Source organism: Dermatophagoides pteronyssinus, unplaced genomic scaffold (assembly GCF_027571235.1).
Source record: "Dermatophagoides pteronyssinus isolate colony J.1.1.1.1 unplaced genomic scaffold, Derpt_VIB-CSIC_2022.12 sq0013, whole genome shotgun sequence".
In the NCBI taxonomy this organism is placed as follows: domain Eukaryota; kingdom Metazoa; phylum Arthropoda; class Arachnida; order Sarcoptiformes; family Pyroglyphidae; genus Dermatophagoides; species Dermatophagoides pteronyssinus.
The window spans coordinates 883,108-907,358 of NW_027461537.1; the positions used below are offsets into that span (position 1 = coordinate 883,108).

Below are 24,251 nucleotides of genomic sequence, written 5' to 3' on the forward strand. Positions count from 1 at the left end.
TATGAAATCATAATGTTTAATATACTATCATCAATTCGATAATGTTATTTCGAGGATTTTTTGTTTTCTTTACATATGATAACCAAATTGTTGTTGTCAACATCATTATCGGACTAATCGCACAAATCGGTTAAGAAGGTTTCGAGCCGTTTGTTTGACATCATCATTATGTTTTCAGTTTTCTTCGTTTTATCATTTTGTTGAATTTAATCGTTGAAAAATCAACGCCATAATCCTTATATAATTACAGATGCGAACATGTGAAAAAGTGAAGAAAATTCAACAATAATTTCTAAATGATTAAATGAAATCGAAAATGAATATTTTTGCTGCATTCAATACGAAAATTGTAACAAGAAATCAAATGTTTGAATAAAGTTTTTGTTTTTAAATTCTTTTTTTCGAAAAAAAACTTATTGATACAATTTTTACATTTGAATTTTTATTTACCCAGGGTTTGTTTTTTTTGAATTTGGAAGTGAAAATATTTTTCAATACACATTTTCTTTCGAAATGAAGATAATAATATTTGATGTTTGTTACAGAATAGCAGAATAGTAGTACAGTAGTAGTAGTAGTCCCAAATGGCTTTTTGTTACATCATTTGACTTTTTTTTCTTTATTTTTTTGCCATTTATTTCAATGAATTTTTACATTTATTTATTTTTATATCATCGTTTATTAGAGAAAGATTTTCTCTTATGGATAGCAAATAGGAAAAAAAGCCCTAGAACCAATATAGTTGTCACTGGCGATTTTTTTTTATTCTTTTTTTCAGTTGTTGATGTTTTTTACAGAATGATGTTTAGGTGTGTATTGGTGAATAGGTTTATTTGCTTCAAGGAAGATGAATCAAATGTTAAATTATTGATAATAGACCAGGAAAATAGAATGAGAAAAAAAAACAAAAGTGCATATGTAATATTAGATGATAATGTTCAGTATGATGATGACGATAATGATAATGATTATTTTCATTGTACTTAATTATGAAATATTTCCGTCTAAAAAAAATTCAAAGATTTTCGCTATCATTATTGAATTTACCTGAAACGATTTTCTTCTTTTTTTTGACTATAAATTCCTCGGTGTTTTTTGTTTGATTTTCTTTTCTTATATGCAAATATTGTTTTTTCACAAATGTTTCCGTTTATTCTTTTATGAAAACTATATCAATCTTGACTTGATTCTTGTTTTTGTTGACTATCTAATAGTATCTGTGTTTGTAGGTATGTTTTTTGGTGTTTACACAATCAATGCTTTGTAATAATAATTTCAATTTCTTTTTCTTTTTTTATTTACCAATTCTTGTTTTTCAAACTTTTAAAATCAAAATTTATTTATTTGTTTTTAAATAAAATCATGAAAATCTTTGACAAAAAGAAAATATAAAATTTTTAGATTTAAATGATAATGTTGATGGTAATGATGTTGATGATGATGATTGTTTCAATAAGAAATGAATAAGATCAAAATAATCAAAGAAAAATTATACTTTCAAAATGAATAAATAAATTATAATGTTTGTTTTGTCTTGTTTTGTTTGTTTGAAACAAAACAAAACAAAACGAAAGATAAATTCTGTGATCAAAACAACCAAAAAGAATGAATGAATGAAAATTTTGATGATGATGATGATGGAATTCAATGTAATAGAGATGTAAAAGCCGGAAGAGGTGATATCTTTCTTTCTTTCTTTCTTTTTTTGTGCACACACACACACAAACCGTCAACTGTCAATTCTTCTTTTCAAAAACATTTGTAAAAAAAATAACATCATTATAATACAAATACAACCATTTTTTCGAAAGAATTTTGCAATGAGAAAGAGAGAGAGAGAGAGAGAAAGAGAAAATTCCATCATTTTGACATTACTCAGTTTAAATTTATTCATCAAAAAAAAAATTCGGATGCTATTTCTATGAATGGTAGAATTTTTTTTTGGAAAATGATGATAAAAAAGAAAAAGAAAAGCAAAATTTGTAATGAAATTCTACTGAAAACTATTCAACAACTACAAGCAAGTAAAAAAAACATTGATTATACGAATAATAATCTTATATACACCAACAACAACAACAACAACATCAAAAATGAATGATCGACAATTGAATGTATGCTGTCATAGTCGTTGTTGTTGATGTATTTCTCAATTCTCAAATTTCAAATGTTTTTGAAATTGTCAATTATTGTTGTTGTTGTTATTGTGTGATTTGTTTATAAAAAAATTCTACTTTTACTCCTTTTTCAATTTCTTCCATACATTTCATTCTTTATTCAACAGAATATAGTGATGAAATGGATGCAGAACAAAAAAAATCAAATCAAATTTTTATTCAGATAAAATCAATCAATCGTATCAATCAAATTGATGACAAATGAATGAAAGGAACAAGGGAAAAAAATGAAAAAATCTATAAATTGAAAAAGCTGTACTTGTCCTTATGGATCTTTCCATCATTTGTCATTGATGATGATAATAAAATAGATATTATCTTATGAATAATGGATAAAATGAAATGAAATGATTAGATAAACAAACGAGAGAAGAAAAAAAATCTGTTTGAATGTTTGTTTTTTTTGAAGATTCTGAAAGATTATATGGATATAAATGTCTTAATCTATTCAGTATTGATTCATGCAAAAATGAATTCTTTGGCTGAAAAGCCCCCAAAAAAATTTTTTTGATTGGGATTTTAAAACTATTTATGGATTGTTTAAACAGACAGTGGAGAAAGCATTCTGTTTAGCATTTTTAGCCCAATAAAATTAAAAATCAGAAATTGAGAAATGGGATGAGAACAAATCAAAATGATTTTTTCTTTTTTCTTTTGGCCACAAACCATTAAGTGCTGTTATTTGTTTCGACGACGATGATGTTGAATCAAAAAATGTTTCCTATGATGGTCGTAACCATAATTGTTGTGAACATAACATCCATTTATTTGTTGTATAAATCAATAATCATTGATGATGATGATGGGATGTGTCTGGCATAAAGAATTTCAAGTCAAATCATTTTCAATTTTGAAAAAAATATATGAAAAAAACCTCCCAAACAAAACAAAAAAACAAACAAACATTGATAATCATAAATGTAACAGAATGTTGAAGCAGAATTTCGAGAAAAAAAAACATAAAACTATTGTATATGATGAGCATATAAAACAATCGATTTAATTCAGAATTCTGTTGATTGAGAGAAAGAAAAAAAAGCAAATCATCAAAATGTTTAACCCAAATAAAAAACCAGTAAGGAAAAAAATCAATCGATTAAATTCTCGTAAACAGATGATGATGAAATCTGTTTTTTGTTTATTGGCCATTTCATCATTTAGTTTTTTGGAACCACCAACAAGCGGATGACCAATAAGAACAAGAATTTCATTTGTTTTTCTGTGTCCATAATTACAAAATAATCAAATCTTTTTTTTGAATTCAATGAAATTCAGCATCTGGTAAGAAAAATGTCTTATTTTTTCGCTATCACTAAAATGGAATTTCAATTTACAATTGATGAATCCACTGGAATTCCTAGATATACAAGAAAACTCCTATATAAAAAACCCGGAAAAAACGGTAATTAAAATAACAACATTCAATAATGACATCCTTTTATAGAAGAAAATGTTCACGATTTCCTAATGTATATTTCAATTATCAGGCCATTCGAAATAACAATCGAGAAATGAAAAACAACCAGAAAAAAGAAATGATTAGGAAGGCAGAAAAAACCCACTTTTCATTATAATAAAACAAATGAAAGTTAATTATTTCAATTACAATGAAAACCAAAAGATTCACATTAAATAAATGTAAACCGGAATCTAGATTTCATTTTTTATATCAGAAAACAGCAACGAATACTCTTTTTTTAAGTCAGCTAGATAATGGAAATACATTCAATCATTTCATCCTTTTTCTTTTGGTTGATTCTAGTCGATGAGAGTACTTTTTTTTACCAAATAAACATTTCTATCTGAACAATCTTTAATTAAAAGTCCATATGAATCCATTACAATTCGATTCAATGTTGATTAGCATTATATAATGTTTTTTCGTTTTGTTTTGTTTGTTATTTTTTACATTTTACTTGAAATGTATTTGAAATGTAAAAGTCATTGGTTGTTAGTACATGTTAATTTTCAATTGTCATCATCGTCATTATCATTATCGACCTTCATTGATCGAATCATCATTATAATGACCATCATCTATTTTCATTCAAAAAAACGGAAGACGAAATCATTTTGTTTAGTTTTCGTTATTTTAACAAATCCCTTTTTTTTGTAAGAAAATGTCTACAAACCTACACACACACAAATTCTTCAAAGAATTCCTTTCTTTTTACTTAGATATTTTTATTTATAAGAATAAACATTAGTCAAACAAAAAGCCGCTTTTCTCTTCCCGGTTGAAAAACAAAAATATTCAAAAAATTTATTCAGTTCAACAGAAAATAAAATTCCTGGTTCATCATTAAATTTGGAATAGAAATAGGGAAAAAAACAGAAACAAATAAAACAATGATTTCATTTTTCTGTTCACAACAAATTCAACAAACCCTTGCCAAATACATTATTGTAATCATTGATAAATGTTATGTTTTTATTGATGATTAGAAAAATTGAAATGAAAAGTTCTAAATCATCCAAATTCACATGATTTTCCGGGCAATAATTCATTGTAATAATGAAGATTATGCGAGGATTTATGATTTTTGATCAATTCAAATTTTGTTTCAAATAAAATAATAATAATCCATTTTTTGTCTTGTTTTTTGATGATAATCTTTGTTGTTTTTAGTTGAATTTGACATTTTTCAATGAAACTTTACTCTTTTTTGAATTTTGGCTTTGTCACAAGATTAGGATTTTTCAGGTTTTTTTTCCACTTTCCACCCTCACAAATAAATAAAAAACACTGTCATTCAAGGATTTTTTTTTTGAATTCTCCTTTGTATCCATCAAACAACTTCAATGTCAAAATAATAGGAGAAAAAAATATGAATATTCAAGATCGGTATAAAGGATAAACCGATATAATATATGTTATATTGTCATTTTGTTTTGTTGTGGTCATCAATATTTGATTAAATTTTTTCATTCTTTTGAAAAAAATATAATAATAAATAATCAGATAATCAGATCAACAACAAAAAAATTGGAATATATTCTACTATATAATCGAAATTTGTTCGTTTCCCTTGTTGTTTCTGAAAAATTCTTATCTAATGATAATGATTTCTAATGGTCAATATTATGAACAGAATACAATGATTTATTCGAAGCAAAGAATACGACAACGACGATAACAAAAATGCAGAATCCCAAACAAACATTAAGAAATTATTTATATAACAAAGGTTAGGGCGTTAGAGATTATGGTTATGAAAATAATATTGATGATGATGATGATTTAAAAGTAAAAAAAACAAACAAACACAAACTTTTCATTTAATTCAATGTATATTATGTTTGTTTGTTTGTTTGTTTGGTTTGCCTGCTGGTGCTGCTAAAATTTTTTTTCCTCTTTTCATCTTACAGACACACACAAACACCAATTCTTTATTATTATCGGATAAATTATTGATTGCAGCAAGAAAAAAATTTCATATAAAATGTGTTTGTGTGTGAAAAATACAATTTTCCCCGTATTATTACAAAGAAGAAATGATAATATTTTTTTTCTTTCATTCATTCATTCGTTCATCCATGAAAAAAATGAAATAAAACGAAGAGATATGAAGATGATAGAAACGTATCTACGACCAACAAACAAACGAGAGAAAAAAAACCAGATTCATATCTATATTTTTTTTAAGAATATTATTATTAGTATAATCATAATGTTATTTAATACCATATGGTTTTCATTTCGATTATAACAACAACACAGGGTGTATGTGTGTTATTTCCATTGAATTTATTTTTTTTCCACCGATTCTACCATTTCATTTGATTCAATGCAACGAAAAGAAGAAAAACTGGGCTAATGACTTTTGAAACATTCTGTATATCGAGAAAAAGAAAAACAGATCTTATATTTACAATTCTAAGGATTTTTTTTCAATAAAAAAATTCGATAATCATATTTTTTTTTCTTCAATTCTCGTTATCAAACCAAAGAAAAAAAAACATATAAAGACTTTGGCCATTATAATAAATAACTTTTTCTGTTTGTTTGTTTGTTTGATGATGATTTTTTTTTCTATAAATATCAATAATATGTTTATGATTTAATTTTTTTTTCGCTTGTGAGAATCATCATCTCGTATTGGACACAAATAATAATTGTTATCCGAAATAGAAATCACCCATTATTGAATGATTATTACAATTATGAATCATTTTCTCTTTTCTTTTTTTTTTGTGAAAACTAAACAGGCTAACAATGTTATTATTCAATTGGAATTATAACATTGTCACTAATTTATATAAACATCTAAATGATTTATAAAGGTTATATTAATAGATAATTATTAATAATTTATTAAAATCAAACTATCTATATATATTTCACGAATTCAATATCAGATGTATGTTTGAATGAAACATATTTTTTGCTGTTATGGCTATATTATAACTTTGTATTTTTAGTTAGTAAGTTTGTTTGTTTGCTTGTTTGTTATTTATAAATGTAACTGTAGGTGTGCATGCTTCAAATGAAACATTATATTTAAAAAAAAAATATGATATTATCATAACAATAATCATAATCATAATTTAGTTTATGCTGCTGTTTTTTTACTGTTATTATATGTTACGCATGAAACGTTAATATAAAATTTATCAGCAAACAGATAAATTGGTAAGTAAAATGAACAAATGAAACTCTAATTCGATTTTTTTTTCGTTATCAACTTGTTTTTTTTATGAAACACACAATGATGATTCTCCAAAATGATAATGGAAGTCCATTATTATGATTATGATATTTTTTTTCAAATGAACTACAACTACCGTTATTGGTGTTAATAATCGAATAGAAGGAAAAATATCAGGAAAATGTTTTTGTTTTTGGTTTTAAGTGATGATCATGATTATTTTTAGATCAACGAATTCAATATTGATCAATATTTTGATTATAAAAATTTTTCATGATAAAGAATTTGATTCAGTATATAGCCGGAAAATAGTGAGAAAAACAAATTCTTCTTCATAAATTTTGATTGGAATAATGAAAAAAAAAATTTGTTTTCCATTGAAAAAATATTTCAGAAATCATCATATGATCAATACCATACCATACCAAATATCAAGTGTGTTTGATTATATGATTATTTCAAATTATGTTAAAATGAATTTTAGCGTTAGGTGTATGTGTGAACTTGTGAATGTTTGTACAAGAAAGAATGAAAAAAAGAAAAAAACTCCAGGAATTCTTTTTTGTTTCCTCAATAAAGACGTCATGTAAATTCTGTTTTGGTTTTTCTATCCAAAATGGTTGTTCATTTTTATCATCATCATCATCATCATCATTATTGCCTTTCATTATGATTTGCATAAATTTCATTTAATATGAGAATTATATATGCATGTAAAGTTTATTTACTGATAAAATTAATCATAAACAACAACAACAACCACTTATGTTGAACACACACACACACACTAATTTAATCAGAATATTTATTTATTTGTTTTATCTTTTTCACAAAAAAAAATTGTTTGATAAGCCAGATTGAAAAGGTCTTTTATTTTTCATTGATCACCTTTTTTCAACAAAAAAAAAAAACATTAGTTTTTTTTCTATTTTTATTCTCAAGAAACATGAACCTGTAAAACCAGATAAATAATTGAAAACAACCAAGAATTTTCAGTTTCAATTTTCATTTCATTGCTATTATTACAATTTTTCTTTTTCTTTTTGTTTCAATTGAATTTAGTGAATAACAGTAAATTTCATCATCAACAACAACAACAACAAAAACTGATGAAATTTTCATTTTTTTTGTTGTAACATTATTATCATTAACACATCAACAACAACAAAGAAAAACTTTGCCGGTATCAATAAATGAACATCTGCAGAATTTAAATCAAAAAAAAATAAAATGAAATAAAAAAGAAGAAAACCAACATTATTATTCTATTCAATATTATTTTACCATTCACAATCTGTGTTATTCAAATCTACAAATAACATCGTTTATCAATTTCATTCATTCATTCATTCATATTTTAGTTTTATTATTAAATTGAAATGAAAATTTGATGAACAACGAATATGATGATAATGAAATTTTTTTTTGATGATTTGAATTTATTTGAAGAAAAAAAATAACTAAAATAAATGAATTCAATGTTTAATACAGAATACAGAATTGGAATATAAATAACGACAACAGACTTCATTAATGGGATATATCAACATAAAAATTTTGTTTTTGGTTTCTTTTTTTTCCGTTTCTTTTGATTGAAAATATTTCTACCAAGTAAATTATGTTCAATCAACTGCAAAAAAATGTATTGAGCAAATTGAAACGAATACGATTTGCAAAAATATGATTTGCAAAAAAAAAGATTTGTTCAAATCAACGCAAAATAAGCAGGGAAAAATTTTCTTGAATATTTAGATTTTTTTTCGTAAATTTTTCTTTTTTTTCAATATTTTTCTGGATTCATTAAAATTCTAAACATTGAAACTCCAATTATTCTGTTTTATGATTTTTTCATTTTGATTTGAATTTTCATATTTTATTTTTGATTATAGACAACAAAATGACGAGAGCGAAAAAAAAACTGTCGAAACTTTTTTCTTGAGTAGACTGATTTCTGATAATTCAAGATTTCAAGCCTTGATAAAGATGAGATTTCGTTCCAAAAAAAAACAAATTTCTATCCATCATTTTTTTCTGCCTTCTTCGGTACAGTTTATCGCATTGATATTATTCAACATGCATGCATGCAAAAAAGAAAACCGCCAAGTCAACATTCTGCTTAGTGTTTTTGAGGAAAATTATCATTATTTTTATTACGATTATATTGTCTATTAACGATCCAAAGAGAAAAAAAAATGTAAGTTAGAAATATGTACCATAAAAAAAAATTATTACTGCTAATAATAATTTCTCCTTTCTCTCTCTCTCTCTCTCTCTCTCTCTGTCACTGTTAGGATAATCAAAAAAACAAACTTTTATATATATGATGGATAGAATGGATCATGTTTCGATGGATTTTTATTCTAGTTTGAGGTTTTTTTTCTTTCCGGCCAACAAATCTATTGGAAGGGAAAATTGATTGAATGATTTTGGCTGGTTGGTTGGTTGAATGACAATAAAACATTGAATAATTTGATGTATCATCATCTTTTTTTTGCCACCCATTCAATAATGATGATGATGATGATGATGAAATTTTTATCCGTTAACAAAGAAGATTTTTGAATTATTATTTTTTTCTTTTCTTTGATAAGATTTATAGAATTTAAATCAAAGATCATCAATCACATTCAACTTTGAACATCCGAATCGGATCTTTTTTTCTTTTGTTTTGTTTTGTTGATTTTTTTGTTTATTGGATAAAAATTTTTAATAGGCCTAAAAAATTCTGTCAAAAACGTTGATCTTGATTTTTTTTTACAAAAAAAAAGGATTTTTTTTCCTGATTAAATTTGCCATTCTTTTAACTAAATTAAAAGATTTTAAGTTTTTTTTTTCTTTACAGCTTTCAAATCGGATCAAATTCATATAAGATAACAGAGAAAAAATAATGGAAAAGGGGAAATGAACAAAAAAAAAAGCCAATGGGGTTGGCAAAAATTTCCGAAAACATAGTGAAAAAAATCAGAAAATTTTCTGGAAAAGAGAAGACAAAATGAAGCTATAACTTACCTTTTCCGAAAGAGAAAAGAAAATAAGTAATATTCTTTCGACGAAAACAAAAACAAAAAAAAAAAAAGATAAAGATAATGTTATTCTTGAACACGCAACATATATTTTATGAATAAACTATAATTTTGTTTTTCACTTAAAAACCAGAATAAATAAATAGAGAGAGAAAAGAAATGAAATATGAAAATGAACTTCACTTTAGTTTAATTGCAACAATTAAGATTAATGCTTTTTTTCTTATGTTGAAACATGTGCGTGTTTTATCAATTTACGTATGAGTTCTAATAAAGTCAATGAAAAAACACCGTTATCTTGAGAATTTTTCTGAATTCTGTTTTTTCAAAAAAAACGAACCAAAAGAAATTTCGAAACATAAAAGTTAAAGTAGTTTTCGGGAAAAAAAAATATGATGTAAAATTCTTTTTGCTGGTCAACACATTTAGCTTTTTTTTTTGGGTTGTGTGTTGTTTGATAATCTGTTTTTAATGTTGACAATTAATTTTCTTTGTTTTTTTTCACTTGGTTGTTCTGGTAATTTTGTTGTTGCCGCCATACACATATAGTTGTTTGGTTTGGTTTGTTTTAAATGGAATTTTTTTTTGTCCAGAAATTCTGTAGCCGCTTGATGATAATGATGATGATTGTTTTTTGTTCTGTTTGTTTTCATTTATATAAAGATAAATAAAATAAATAAATATAATTCTGACATACGTATAAAATGAATGAATGAATGAATAAAATTTATTCCATCAACAATCATGGACAGCAAACAAACAAACAAACAGAAAAAAAATGATGATAACTTATGATGATCAAGACAAGAATGACATTGAAATGTTTTGTTTCACTTAAATTATTTGTTTTGTTTTATTTTTCATTGAATGAAATATGATGATGTTGTTGATGATGATTCTGACGATAGTGATGATGACGATGATGATGATGGTAGAATCGAAATAGTAAGATGGAATTTTATTTCATTTCTTTTCTGTTTTTTTTTGTCAACAAGATTTCTATTTTTACCAACACACACACAAAATAATCCGAAAATATATTAACCGATGAACCGAAGAAAACGGACATTAAACAACAACAAAAACTAGATTGACAATCTTAAAAATGATGATGATGATGACAAGATATATTATGTAATATATTAGATGGATTTGTTGAAAAAAGATTGAAAAAGCGGGAAGAAAGTAATTGATCAACTGAGTAGTCGATGATGATGATGATGATGATTGTTTTGATTTTGCCAATGAGAAACAAATGAAATGGAACAAACAAACAAACAAAAGTATTAAATAACAGAGACATGAGAGAGAAGGAACATTTCTTTGCTTTCAAATTTCTATTTTGGATCAGAAATTTTTCTTTTCTTTTTTCTTTTTTTTGTTTCTGGTTGTTGTTTTTGGTTTATTATTTTGTTCATCATTCATCCGAAATAGTAACATGAAACATTAACAGAATGTGATTCAGTGAGGAATAGAGGATGGAATAACAACAACTAATTTTTTTCCTGTTTTCATTGTTGTTGTTGTTGTTGTTGTTGTTGGATCGATGTAATGAGAAAATAATTTTCAAATTTCTCAAGAATTCTAATTAATTTTTCCAATAGATTTTGTTGTTGATTGCAAACAATTTTAACACATAGAGAAAACAAAAGGAAACCATAGTAAAAAGCTCAAAATAAAACGGAAATCAATGTGGGTATGGCGGTATCTCGATTGTCTTTTTTTTTGTTGTTGTTGAATGAATCCAGGTATCCTCGAATGGTTCAAACAAAATGGAAAACTATATATTTTCTTGATGAAATTAATTTGTTCAAAAATGAAAATGATTCTGATGTGAATACATAAACAGTAAATTTAAAAAAAACTACCAAAACAACAACAAAATTTGAAAAGTTGTTTGGTTCTGTTTTATTTTTGTTGTTGTTCTGTTTTGGTTGTTAACCTGTCAAAAACACTAAATGTGTGAAACATCACTGAAAAAGATTCGAAAAAAAGTTTGTTGGTTCTTGTTGTTTTGGCAATTAAAAAAAATGATATAAGTGAAGAATTTAAATTTATTTTTTGTATTCTGGTTGTCATAAACAAACTAATTTTTTCACACAAACAAAAATTTCAAAAAAAAAAAAAAAATATATATCATTTAACATTTGAAGCGAAAACGGATTAAATAATCAAATTTTAAAAGATTATTTCACAAGATATTTCAATGTTTTTTTTTTGTCACTTATCATCATTGCCATCGTGGAAAAGGAATCAATCAAATTTTGCAAAAATCTTGAAAGATTTTCGAATGTTGAAATATTGAACCGAATAAAAATCCTTGTGTATGATCCAAAAAAAAACGACAAATGAACAAATGAAAGAATTCTGCCAAATGAATTCATTTTCAAAACTTTTTATATGCGTGATGATGATCAGAATGGATGAATGAATTGGATTCTGTGTAATAACGGCATTGTCTTATTGGAACAACTGGAAAAACATCTATATAATGGATTTTTTCGTTTTTCATAAATATCCGTATTTAACGTTAACCGTACACACACACACATGCACACAACACCAAGAAGAACCTAAGAACCACATGGTCTGAATCGGATAAATATCTTTTTGAGAGAAAAAAAAATGATGTAAAGATAATCGATTCAGACAGGATTCTCTTCGTTTTTTTGCTGTTGTTGTTGTTGCTGTATATAATATATCAATATGATCCATTTTTTCCTCTTTTCTTGGGATATCACGTCATCATTATCGATCTCGATATGATTTCAAACGGAATATTTTTTGTTCAGACATTGCTATTGGAAAAGACTTATGGAATATTTTGCATAGTTTTATTGATCTCATATAGATAACTATAAATGATTATCTAAATGTTATTGATCATTTTCATAATAATCTCATATTGTTTTAATTAGGAAACCTTAGGAAAACAATAAAATAAGTAAAAAAAATTATGTATAAATCGATTTATTTAGTGTGTGTGCGTGCGTGTGGAAAACAAATTTTCTTGATTATTCTTGATTATTTGATTTTGTTTCTTTTTTCTCTTGTTTAAATCCACACAGACATTTTTTTTATTGTAGAATCAATATGATAAATATGAATATGAATAAGGATAAATGAATGAATTGTGAATCACATAAAAAAAAGAAATTTCTCGATTATCAAACAAATATTACTTTTTTTTCAAAAAAAAAAAACAAAAACAAATGAAATAAAATATTCTCTCGGTTCTGTTGATTATGTATGTGTGTGTGTGTGTGGTGTAATGTCTTGTGATTGCAAATTTACATTTTGAAAATATTATTTTTTTTTTGTTCATTTTCAACATTAATTACAACTTTTTTTTTGTATCTAATTTTTATTTGCAGCTTTTCGATTGAGAAATAATTGCCATAATGAAAAGGCAAATGATCCAAGATAGATTATACCGGCTACATAACATGTTTTTGCCGCTTCATCATAACGTTCACTAGCTTTATGTAAAAATTCATCAGTTGTATTGAATTCAATATCTTCAACAAGATCTTCGGCAAATGTTAATGAATGTTTTGATAATAAAACGCCCATTATTGGTAACATGATAAAACCCCAAACAGATATCAATGTACAACAAAGCGAAAAATTTGGTCCACAAACACGTAATGATACCATGATGAAAAAATAATGACTGATTTGACTTGACCAATTCAAAGATTAATCGATAAAAATAGAATCAATTTTCAAAATATCCTCGACCTAATGAATTGTATGTTAGTAATTAATAACAAAATAATAATAATAATTCAAACTCACCTTTTTTACAATTGAATAGAAAATTGTTTGTAATGAAAATTTTTATCAAAAATTTCTAATGCGAACAAAAAAAAACATCAAAAATAGAACCAGAACCAACGTCGAGTCAACAACAAATTATAATAACTCACAAATGCAAAAAACGAAAACAATATTTGATCATTTTTGGATGAGGCGTTTATACGATCAACAGATGGTATTGAAAAAAAATGAATGCATCAACATCATCATTATCATGATAAAGCAAACAACAGATGGCGCTAATTGAATCCGAAAAAAAATTTACCTTTTTTTCAATCATAATTATATAATTCTGATCGAATCATCAACTGATAACATTATCCAATTAGTATTTCAAATAGTTTTGAAAAAAAATTAACTCATTTCGACATGACCATTATCAGTGAATAAAGATTTAGTTTTGATTTCTCTTTTAAAATTCTATAAGAATAATACATTGTTGTTGTTGATCTTGAAGAATTGATTTTAATTCAATTATCATCATCAACATCAACATTATCATGGTCATCATGGTTCAACACAGGAAACCAAAAAAAGAATCATTCATCTTTAGTTGACCACATTTTATTTTGTGCACTGTCTCTGTTATCGTTGGTTTGTTTGTTTGATAGGATCTGAAATTATTTTTTCTAAATTGAATCTGACAGATTCCTAGAATGATAACTCATTGATTTGGAAACAAAATTTGCTAAAAATCTAATGTTTTTCTTTTCAAACTAAAACAACAACAACAACAACAAAATACATTTCTGGATCAAACGAAAATCTTTTTCCTTTTTTTTTATTTTTGTTTTGATGCCTAGAGTTACATTTTATATTTATTTTTGAACATTTGATTGAATAAAATATAAATGATTGGTTCGGAATTCTTACGAAAATCCAAAAAAAATAATTATTTTGTTTTTTTCATGGTACTAAAAAAACTAATTCATTTCCGGCCACTATTTTGATATCGATAATGATGGAAAATGAGTGGGAAAAGAATTTGAATTATTATCCAATTGGATAATGTATACCATTCATGACTAATGATGAATTGAGAAAAAAAAACGGGAAATTTGACATAAAATGAAGCCAAGAAAATGAAAATAAAAACAAATTCCATTCACAAAATCCATTTGGATTCAATAAAATAATATTCCATTTTACCGATATTCTGTTTATTCATTCAACATACATGATATAACAACAGCCTGGCAGCTATCAATATAAATGTTCACACATGTTTGCTTGTCAGACAAATATGTTGAATGAATTGCATTTTTTTTCATTAATATCATTGACAAAAATGAGTACATTTTCATGGATCTATTGAATCAATTAATTTAATAAATTCTATTGGATAGAATGATCTGGAACCATGGAATCATGGAACCAATAATGACATTTGAAAGTGTTAAATAGTGATGAAAAGGGGAAGGAGGTAACTAGAGAAACAAAAAAAAAAAAATTTGCATATTAATTGCAATTGGAGTGTTTTTGTTTTATCTTTTCCTATTATAATGATGGTCACGATTTATTGATGGACATTCACATAATCGATTGATTGTGTTTTTTGTTTTTTCATTTTTTCAATTTTAATTGAATTAATAATTTTTCCTGTTAACGATTATTTCAATAATAAAAATCCATTTTGGATTTTAGCAACAACTACTGGCTATTTATGGCACTTGAAATTCAAATTTATACTCATTTTTCAATTTAGTCTGATGGATGATCAAAACCAATGAAATAGTTGTCAAAATTAATGATTGATGATAGTGAAAAAAAGAAGAAGAAGAAATAGTATATACATAGTGTCAGATACTGAAACTCTTGACCTTTGATGAACAAAATCCAAGTGTTATCGATTTCCATTTTTATTATTATTATTATGAAAAAGATAATATCATTGATTGTAATGCGATTATTATTTGTGGTTTTTAAATAATTTATTTTTTCTAATTCTATTGTTTTCTCTTACAACATGCTTGCATCGTATTATTAGATTGAATTCCAGGATTTTTTTTGCCATCATCCGGTTAAAAGAATGAATCATTTTTCTCAAAGAAAGAATATACACAAAGAATTAATAATGGCAAATCTAATTTTTGATATTCGAACAATGTTTTCAGAATTTATTATTTTTGAATTGTTTAATTTCAAATTTTCAATGTTTTGGATCAAAAATATTATCACCATACGATTTATATTTATGTTCAAATATTCTAGTTAGCCATTTGATCATATCAATCATTTGATTATTGATTTGATTAAGAACGAAAAAAAATTTGTTCAGTATTTTTAGCATCAACAATCTATCAAATTATCCCATTCAAAATTTTTAAAGGCGAAATATTATCCATAGTAGTAGTAGGAAAAACCAAAAAATACAAATGAAAATTGATCAATCAATCAATCATAATGATGAAGGATGATGATGATGATTGTATTTACATTTTCGGATTAATTCAACGATTACAACAAATCAATTTACATTTGACCCATTTATATATATACGAATTCCAGTTGTTCTGTTTTTTCAATCAAAAGTAAAAAAAAAGATATTATTATTGAATTGTAAACTTTCAAAATTTTACACGAGAATTTTTTTTAATCTTTTTAATTTTATCGATCTTTATTGATGATTTTTGATCGATTGAATTTTTTTTTACTTTACTTTACTCTTTGTATTTCGATCAATATTTTGAATCCTGAAAGCTTGGTAGCAAAAAATGCAAAATTCACTGGTTTGATGTACACTGTTGTTCGGTTGTCGATCGAATCGATTCTTTACTTTCTTTATTTTATTTTTTTTTTTTTTGGTTCAAATCAATCGATCGATTTTTACCATCATTAAATCTACAATATTCCATTTTTTTCCATGATTTATTATGATTTATGATTTTCAACAAAATTCAAACATCAAAACAGAAAGTATTCAGAAAAATATTTGAAACAAAATTTCTTCATTATAATCGATATGTGTGGGCGGATGTGGATGATGATAAAAGAAAAAAATTTTCGAAACAAAAAAACCAAACCAAATAAATTAGAAAATTAGCATCCGGAATAAAAAAAACAGAACAATAAAAGTGAAAATTCTGAAAATTTTATCATTTTTTTTTCTTAGATTCATTTCATTTCATTAATTTAATGTTTTTTTTTCATTGAATCAACTTTGGATAAAAGATCAAAACAAAACAAAACAAAAAAAAAAACATTATCATTATGCTAATTTGATGAATGAAATCAAAGTGTTACACAGAATAATTTATAACGATGTTAAATGGGAAGACATTCATTTATCTATGGCAAATGAAAAACAACAACAAAGAATTTGAGTAGATTTATAAATGAATGAATTTCGAAAAAAAATGATATAAATTTCATGATGTTCATGATAAAACTTGAGAATTTTGGACTTGTCAATTCAAAACAACAGCCAAAAAATAAAAACCTAATTTTATAAATGTGAATCATTTTTTCATTTTTGAAAATAAACATTGATATTCTTGGCAGAATAAAAAACACTAGGAAAATTACCGTAAACATTGAATTTCATTTCTTAATGAAAATCATCATCATTATACAGAATTCTTATGAAACAAACAAAGAAGAATTTTTTTCCACATTAACATCATCATTAAGACTAACAAAATAAGAATAATCCAAATGAAAATGTTATTATCAAAATAAGTTTTATATTTCGGTCATTTTGTTTACTCTTTTTTTCTTCATTTTTCTACATTTTCAATTTTAATTTCCAAAAACAAATGGTTTAGAAACTTTGAACATTAAATTAACAAAAAAAACTCTAATAACTGTACTCTGGATAGCTTATTATAATGAAAAACATGTGTATAATATAAACATATAAAGATTAATACGTCAGTAATTACCGAACAGAAACAACAACAACAACAAAAAAGTTTTTACAAATTTCAAAATATTGAATCAAGAATTTCAGGAATATTTTTTTCCGTTGTCGTTGTTGTTGCTATTATTAGTAATTTTTCAGAGAAAAAAATCAACAAAATCAATGTTATTAATCCAAAAGAATCGGTCATCGGAAATGATAAAAGTAAAAAAAAATTATCCGATACATTTAAGATTTCGAAAAAATAATGATTAATTTAAGAAATTTAAGAAAATATTCTAGACATTTTAATGATTATTTTCAATGGAATCATTATCATTTATTTCTGTTGATTAATTATTAATCATTTATATGTTGAAATAGAAAAACGAAAATGTTTTAAAATGTTTCAAATTTCAATTCAACGATTATCGTTTCCTTCCTATCTTTCTTTGGTTTAATCACAAGAAAAAATGATGATCGATCAGATAAGGCAGAGATGATTTTCGATATTCTTTTTTTTTTGATTTCAAGTGATAATAAATGATCATTTTTGGTTTACCATTTTTTATTTATCCATGAAAACCTGTCGATGATATAATTTTTTTTTTTGAAAATCGAAACAATAAGCTAGGCAACAGAAACAAAAAAAACTATTATTAGACAAACAAATGAACTCATTTTCATTAACTATTCCTATTGAATTTTTTTTTGAGATGAAAATTGTTTTTGTTCATTAAGTTTTGAACAGAGAAATCGAATTTGTTTTAGTTTATTTTCTTGTCTATTTTCAATCATATAATGATGATGATGGTCATGATAATCAAATCTACTTGCGAAAAAAAAATTATCCATTGCTCAATGTCATTCCTTGGATTGGTTGGTTGTCTTTGAATTTTTTTGTTTTGTTTTCAATTTTAGCCGAAAAAAAACAAAACATAATTTCAACTGATAACTTCATTATCATTGTTTAGTTTGACATGAAACTCTATTGTCTTCATTGAACGGGATTTTACTGTTCAATAATCAATCAAAAAAACCATGATGATGATGATTAACCATTGAGAATAACGAAAAAAAAAGAAAGAAACCGTTGGTCAAAATAATGATGATGATGTGAATAATTGCCACACGACTTATTCAATTCGTCATTATCATCTTTGGTTTTTTATTTTGACTAAAACAAAATTCCAGTAGGTCATTTCTAAGTTCTTTATCTTGTCATTATCCTCATCATCATCATTAGCATGGACAAAAGTAGAACAAAAAAAGAAAAAAAAATTCAGCCCATAAAGGTGGTAAACACTTTTCAAATCAATTCAATTCAATGAAAATTTCAGTTTCAATAATTTTCCAATACTTTTTTTAGACTAAATTTTGACATTTATCATACAAAAAAAAACGAAATTGATGTTTAGTTGTTTTTTTTTCAATTCATTTTTCAAAAAGTGATGATGATAACCTGATTTCTTTCTTTTTTGTTGAAATTTCAAACGAAAAACAAAACAAAAAAAAAATGTTTTCCACAGACCAGGTTAATGGACAAAACCAAAATTCCATCATCGATAATTTCTAAAGTGAATGAAAATGGTTCATATGATTTTTATAAATTGTCAATCAATTTGTCAGGCCAAAAATCCTATATGATTTTAAATGTAATTGTAATTATCAAATAGTTTTTAAACATTGCGTTATTTTTATTAATAATTCTTTCATGAAAATATTACTTTTATTACAAAAAAATAAAATAAAATTTCCCATCCATATAGCCTTAATATTATAAATATATCGGCAATCATCAAGAAAAGAAAAAAAACATCATTTTAAGAAAAAGTATTTAATCAAACATTTTCATCGATTGTTTTTTGTTTTTTTTCTCGGTTGGTTTTAAAAAAGTTCAAACATACCCAACATTTGAACCAAGCTTACTATCTCTTTCTCTTTTTTTTTTGTTTCGTTATGTTATTTAGATAATTTCTCTATGAAGTAATCTCACTCTTTAGATATTCACTTTTCTCTTACTCTCATTAAAACCATCATCAACAAATTTTTTTTTCTTTGACCATTTTATTATTTACTTTCGTTTCAATGTTTTTTTTGTCCATTACGCACCATACCATATCGACAAACCAATTTTTGTTGTTGTTGTTGCAAGCAAACCAAAATGTTTTCGATTTCAATTTCAAGAAAAATTTTGAACATAATTTTTATCAATCATAAAAAATGATGTTTTTAAGTGAAATTTTTGATGATTTTTGATGATTTTTGAAATAACTTTATTAAAAAAAAGTGAAATTAAATTCTATCATCAACAACAACAACATTTTTATTTGATTGCCAAATTTCGTAGATCTCTTCAACAGTATTTTTTCATTTTACAGAATAGTTGAATCTAATTTGAAACAAACATGAATTTATCATCATTTATTCTTGTATTTACAATAATTATTACGTTTTGTCCACAATTAGATTGTGCACAATTATTATTATTATCAGTAAAAAATTCTTCAAATTCTTTAATGGCCAATAATTATAATAATAATAATAATGCATTATCATCGATTTTATCTACAAACAATATCGATCATAAAGATCAAAATAAATTGTCAATAAAACGAATTCAACAAAATAATTTAAACGAAATGATGATGAAAAATGGTTTAAAACGTATGTTTATGGTTTCATTTTCTTTCTAAATTTAATTGGCTAAAATTGAAATTTGAATCGTATATTCTCTGATAAATGTTTTTTTTGTCTGTTCATTAGGAACAACATCAATGATATCATTACCAACACCAGGAAAATGGGAACCAATATGGAATGAATTATTTCCTCGTTCCAAAAGTATTTCATCCGTACGTTTTTATTTATACAGTCGTTTGAATCCAGATATTGGTCAAGAACTTTGTATCAATGATCAATCATCCATACATCAATCAAATTATAATCCAAATAAACGTACAGTATTTCTTATTAATGGTTGGCAAGATAATCGATTATTTGCTAAATGGGTACGAGATGCTATACATTTATTGCTTATACGTGATGATCAAAATGTTATATTTGTTGGTTGGCGAAGTATAAATGAATTATTTGTTGCTGCTATGATTATACAAAGTTATTCATTATATTTATCAAGATTTATCAATTTTCTTAAGGTATTCAATCTTTTTATTTGTTAAAAGAAAATAATGTAAAAATTCTTTTTTGCTTTCAAATTCTTTTTTATATAATTTACAAAAATGATAGTCAAAATATCATTTGAATGGTGAACAGATTCATTGTATTGGACATAGTTTAGGCGGTTTTATGTGTGGATTTGCTGGCGATCTCACCTATATTGGCCGTGTTACAGTAATGGATGCTGGTCCACGGCCATATTTTCAGCGACGACCACCACAACAACGTTTAAATCGTTTTCAAGCAGGATTTATGGATGTTATACATTCAGATTTTCATCCAACATTTTCATTAGGATTAACCATACCATATGGTGATATTGATTTTTTTCCAAATTCCGGTACAGTTCAACCGGGCTGTTGGCAAGATAAATTTTCTAAACCACTTGAAGAATTAACAAATGGTGATGGACCATTAACAAGTTTACTACAATTTCCACGTTATCTATTATTCTGTTCACATTATCGTTCACATGAATGGTTTTTTGAATCATTATGGAATCAACAATGTCAATTTATTGGTGTATTATGTCCAAATTATCAGATGTTTATTAATGGTGAATGTGGATGTGAAGATTTATTGGTAAATGGTCATGGTGAAACAACATGTGCATTGATGGGTTATGATGCTGAATATGCTATATTAAAGCAAGGTTTGACAAAATTTTCACCACAAGGTAAATGGTATCTAAAAACATCGGATTTTTATTCACAAACTAAACGTCATTGTCAATATCAATATCAATTGATAGTAAAATTAGGACAATTTATACCTCATAATATTGGTAATGTAACTGTTTCCGTAACGATTGTTACAAAAAATGATCAAAATAATAAATTATCTAATCAAATTATATTGAATGAAAAACTTTATCCAAAACATTATCCACAATTACGACCAAATCATCGTCTTAGTAAATTAATTTTACAACCAAATTCATTATCATTTAAACGAATAGCATATATTTTAGTTACATTACAACCATCATTAAATGATAATAATGAAATTATTAGATTAAAATCAACAGAATTATTTATTACAATATCATGGATAAAATTAGCACCTATACATGTTGTACATAATGAACCATTATTTTTTTGTCATATTGATCATTATGTATGGCCGGGTAAAAGTAACATGATGAAACGTTGTATAACACATTGATATTTTTTTTTCTTCATTTTGATTTATTTAAAAATTTCTTTACACTTTTTTTTTAATTTAATTTATTTTTATTATTTGTAAATATATTTCATTTTTTCTTTTTTTTTTTTTTTGAATAAATTCAATCAAATAAAAAAAAATTGATTTAAATTTTTATTTTTATTCATTCATTTTGTTTCTTGGCTTGATCATTTTGTTTCGAAGAAGATTTGATCATTGGCATCCGTTCACCGCCATCAATTTGTTTTTGTTGTCGTCGTTGATTCATTTCATCACATTTTTCACGTAATTCACGACGAAATGGACTTGATTTAAATGGCTGTTTCAATACTTTAGTAGCGTTAATTGTTTTTTCACTTAGAATAGCTAAACCTTCTTCATTGTTGATATAAAAACATAAATTAGGTTTTGTTAATCAAATTAAAGCAAACATTCAACTTACTTGTCATCATCTGACCCATTATTTACAAATATTCACTTGTGATTATTACGCAATTTGATTTCAAAAAAAAAAAATTACGCATGAATATCAACCGAAAATTTTCCTTTACGCAAGCAAACGCTTATTTGGAACCAATTTTTATTTAAAAATCACAGGAAATTTAATCATTATAACAAAAACTTTTAATTTTTTTCTAAATTAAATTTCAATTGTATTAATTTTATTATATAAAATTCAATAATTTATTCAATAAGAAGCCATTTTCTCCCGGAAGAATAATATTTTTATTCAATTCTAAATATTGAAAAAATTCGGAAATTGACTTTAAAAACTGTAATGAATTTATTGGATTGTTTGGTACGAATAATTCACCCTATCACATGTTTGATCTTTGAAAAGGGAGTTAACCTTTACCCGAATAGTATTCAGTAATAAATACTATTCGAAATCAAAGATGGTTGATGTATTTTGGCAATCGGTATCGGCTGATTTGCAATCAAAATACATTTAGAATCGTTATCAAGAGATTCTGAACTCATAATTTTTGCAACAAGTGGAGTATAGCTGCTTCGATTTCGAAGAATTAAGCGCTCCACAAATTTAATTAAAAAACGAAAACTTTCAATTTTATTAGGCTTTTTTAAAACGTTTCAATTTGGCCGGTTCTTTATAAACATTCAATGGTAAACGAAAACAGGCAACTTTTTGTGTCAATCCGGTTAACGATCGTGAATTTTCAATATGACAACCAATCAATTCAAAAATTCTACGTAAATGTGACATTTTAACTGAACAATATTTTTGTATCTTATCCAAATCGATTGGTCGATATTTGTTTAAAATAATGATCAATATGAATACATGGATTAGAATACGATCTTTGTTTTGATCAGTCAATACATATTGCTGTTGTCTACTTGAAACATTTTTTGTCGATGTATAACGATCAAATACATATTTTTTAATATCACCAACAATCAATGGTAATGGATCGGCTTTACGCATCTGAAATGCGGATAATGAAAGTAATTGCAACAATACATCAGCATAGATGGCCATCACACGATATTTTTGATCATTATTTTTTGCGCACAATTCTTTTAGATAATCATTTTTGATTTTTTCCAATAATTCACGTTCATATTCAATTATTGCTTGTTCTTCTGATTCTAAAATTATATCATTTAATTTATAAACTTCAGATACGTCTTTAGCCGTTTCATTTCTTTCCGGCATGATTGTCGACTTTGCCGATTGTGTTGAATCGTTGTTGATTTGATTTTGGTCAGTTTTTTCATCATTATTTTCGGAGAAAATATTGTTATTTAAAGTTGGCAAATTTTCTGCATCACCTTCACCAAAATGAATTTCATATTTTCGTTTACTCGCTAAGAAAAACATTTTAAAAACAAAATTAATATCCAATTCGCTGATGGAAAAAAAGTGAACCCACCTAAATCTCTTTGTGTTTTTTTCGAACCAAATTTTCCTTTCAATTCATCCATTTGTTCACGTTTAGTGAGACGTATACTTTCATCTGCATTTTCAGCATCAAGTAAATTTACATAATTCGGTAACATTCTATATAGTTTAGCTGGTTTACAAACTAAACGTCCAGAATTATTAGGATCAATAGTGGCAGCAAAATAATTAAAATCATCATTAGTATTATCATTGAATGATTCAAATAAAATTGTATCTTTGGCCAATAATTTTGTACGATTTTGAAATTTTTCAAATTTAAATTCAGGATTAGGTGGTGGCTGCGATGCAGGCCAATAAACAAAATTTTCACAATTTTCCGGTTTTGATGTATCGATTGCGGTAATAAAATTTAATTTAACTTTATTTAAAGTATCCATATTTTTTTTCTTTATTGATCCAGAAAAATTTTTAGCCACGAGAATTTCAGAATTGAAAATAATAAACACGCGGCCAGTGACATTCATAGAATACGGA

General features: G+C 25.4%; 4 protein-coding genes, 1 non-coding gene and 1 pseudogene across 6 annotated transcripts in view; 2 read left to right on the forward strand and 4 right to left on the reverse strand.

Annotated features, from left to right (window-relative positions):
* Window positions 1–9,970, reverse strand: part of LOC113790719 (atrial natriuretic peptide receptor 1-like) — a 30,235-nt gene extending 20,265 nt beyond the window's left edge. Inside the window, exon 1 of the mRNA XM_075821795.1 lies at window positions 9,836–9,970. The gene's annotated coding sequence lies outside the window, so the exon portion shown is untranslated. The remainder of the gene's footprint in view (window positions 1–9,835) is intronic.
* A 3,075-nt stretch (window positions 9,971–13,045) lies between these two features.
* LOC113790690 (ribonuclease kappa-B pseudogene) lies at window positions 13,046–13,819 on the reverse strand (annotated as a pseudogene).
* A 6,100-nt stretch (window positions 13,820–19,919) lies between these two features.
* Window positions 19,920–21,870, forward strand: LOC113790743 (pancreatic triacylglycerol lipase-like). Of its 2 annotated transcripts, XM_075821872.1 has the most exons (4): window positions 19,920–19,938; window positions 20,099–20,173; window positions 20,273–20,664; window positions 20,756–21,868. In XM_075821872.1, exons 2-4 carry the CDS (start codon window positions 20,149–20,151, stop codon window positions 21,848–21,850), a joined length of 1,512 nt encoding a protein of 503 aa, XP_075677987.1. In that variant the 5' UTR covers window positions 19,920–19,938; window positions 20,099–20,148; the 3' UTR covers window positions 21,851–21,868. The 2 variants fall into 2 exon arrangements, with proteins under 2 accessions (XP_075677987.1, XP_027196244.2); XM_027340443.2 differs by lacking the exon at window positions 19,920–19,938 and having other exon boundaries at window positions 19,976–20,173; window positions 20,756–21,870.
* A 54-nt stretch (window positions 21,871–21,924) lies between these two features.
* LOC113790747 (uncharacterized) lies at window positions 21,925–22,437 on the reverse strand. Its single transcript, XM_027340447.2, has 2 exons — window positions 22,293–22,437; window positions 21,925–22,225 (listed from the first exon to the last, which is right to left on the reverse strand). The coding sequence occupies exons 1-2, from the start codon at window positions 22,309–22,311 to the stop codon at window positions 22,014–22,016; spliced, it is 231 nt and encodes a 76-aa protein (XP_027196248.1). The 5' UTR covers window positions 22,312–22,437; the 3' UTR covers window positions 21,925–22,013.
* Window positions 22,438–22,685: 248 nt separating this feature from the next.
* LOC113790847 (U11 spliceosomal RNA) lies at window positions 22,686–22,889 on the forward strand. The gene has a single exon (XR_003474778.2). It is a non-coding gene; the product is annotated as a U11 spliceosomal RNA (small nuclear RNA).
* A 2-nt stretch (window positions 22,890–22,891) lies between these two features.
* Window positions 22,892–24,241, reverse strand: LOC113790746 (uncharacterized). Its single transcript, XM_027340446.2, has 2 exons — window positions 23,746–24,241; window positions 22,892–23,680 (listed from the first exon to the last, which is right to left on the reverse strand). The coding sequence occupies exons 1-2, from the start codon at window positions 24,239–24,241 to the stop codon at window positions 22,923–22,925; spliced, it is 1,254 nt and encodes a 417-aa protein (XP_027196247.2). The 3' UTR covers window positions 22,892–22,922.
* Between the last annotated feature and the right edge of the window lie 10 nt (window positions 24,242–24,251).

What these genes read in the sequence shown, in the direction of transcription:
- LOC113790743 (XM_027340443.2), top strand. Translation starts at nt 20,026, where the DNA reads ATGGCCAATAATTATAATAATAATAATAATGCATTATCATCGATTTTA. An exon ending in GATGAAAAATGGTTTAAAAC is followed by an intron (nt 20,174 to 20,272) that starts GTATGTTTATGG and finishes TCTGTTCATTAG; the next exon opens with GAACAACATCAATGATATCA. An exon ending in GATTTATCAATTTTCTTAAG is followed by an intron (nt 20,665 to 20,755) that starts GTATTCAATCTT and finishes CAAAAATGATAG; the next exon opens with TCAAAATATCATTTGAATGG.
- LOC113790746 (XM_027340446.2), bottom strand. Translation starts at nt 24,241, where the DNA reads ATGAATGTCACTGGCCGCGTGTTTATTATTTTCAATTCTGAAATTCTC. An exon ending in AAAAACACAAAGAGATTTAG is followed by an intron (nt 23,681 to 23,745) that starts GTGGGTTCACTT and finishes TGTTTTTCTTAG; the next exon opens with CGAGTAAACGAAAATATGAA.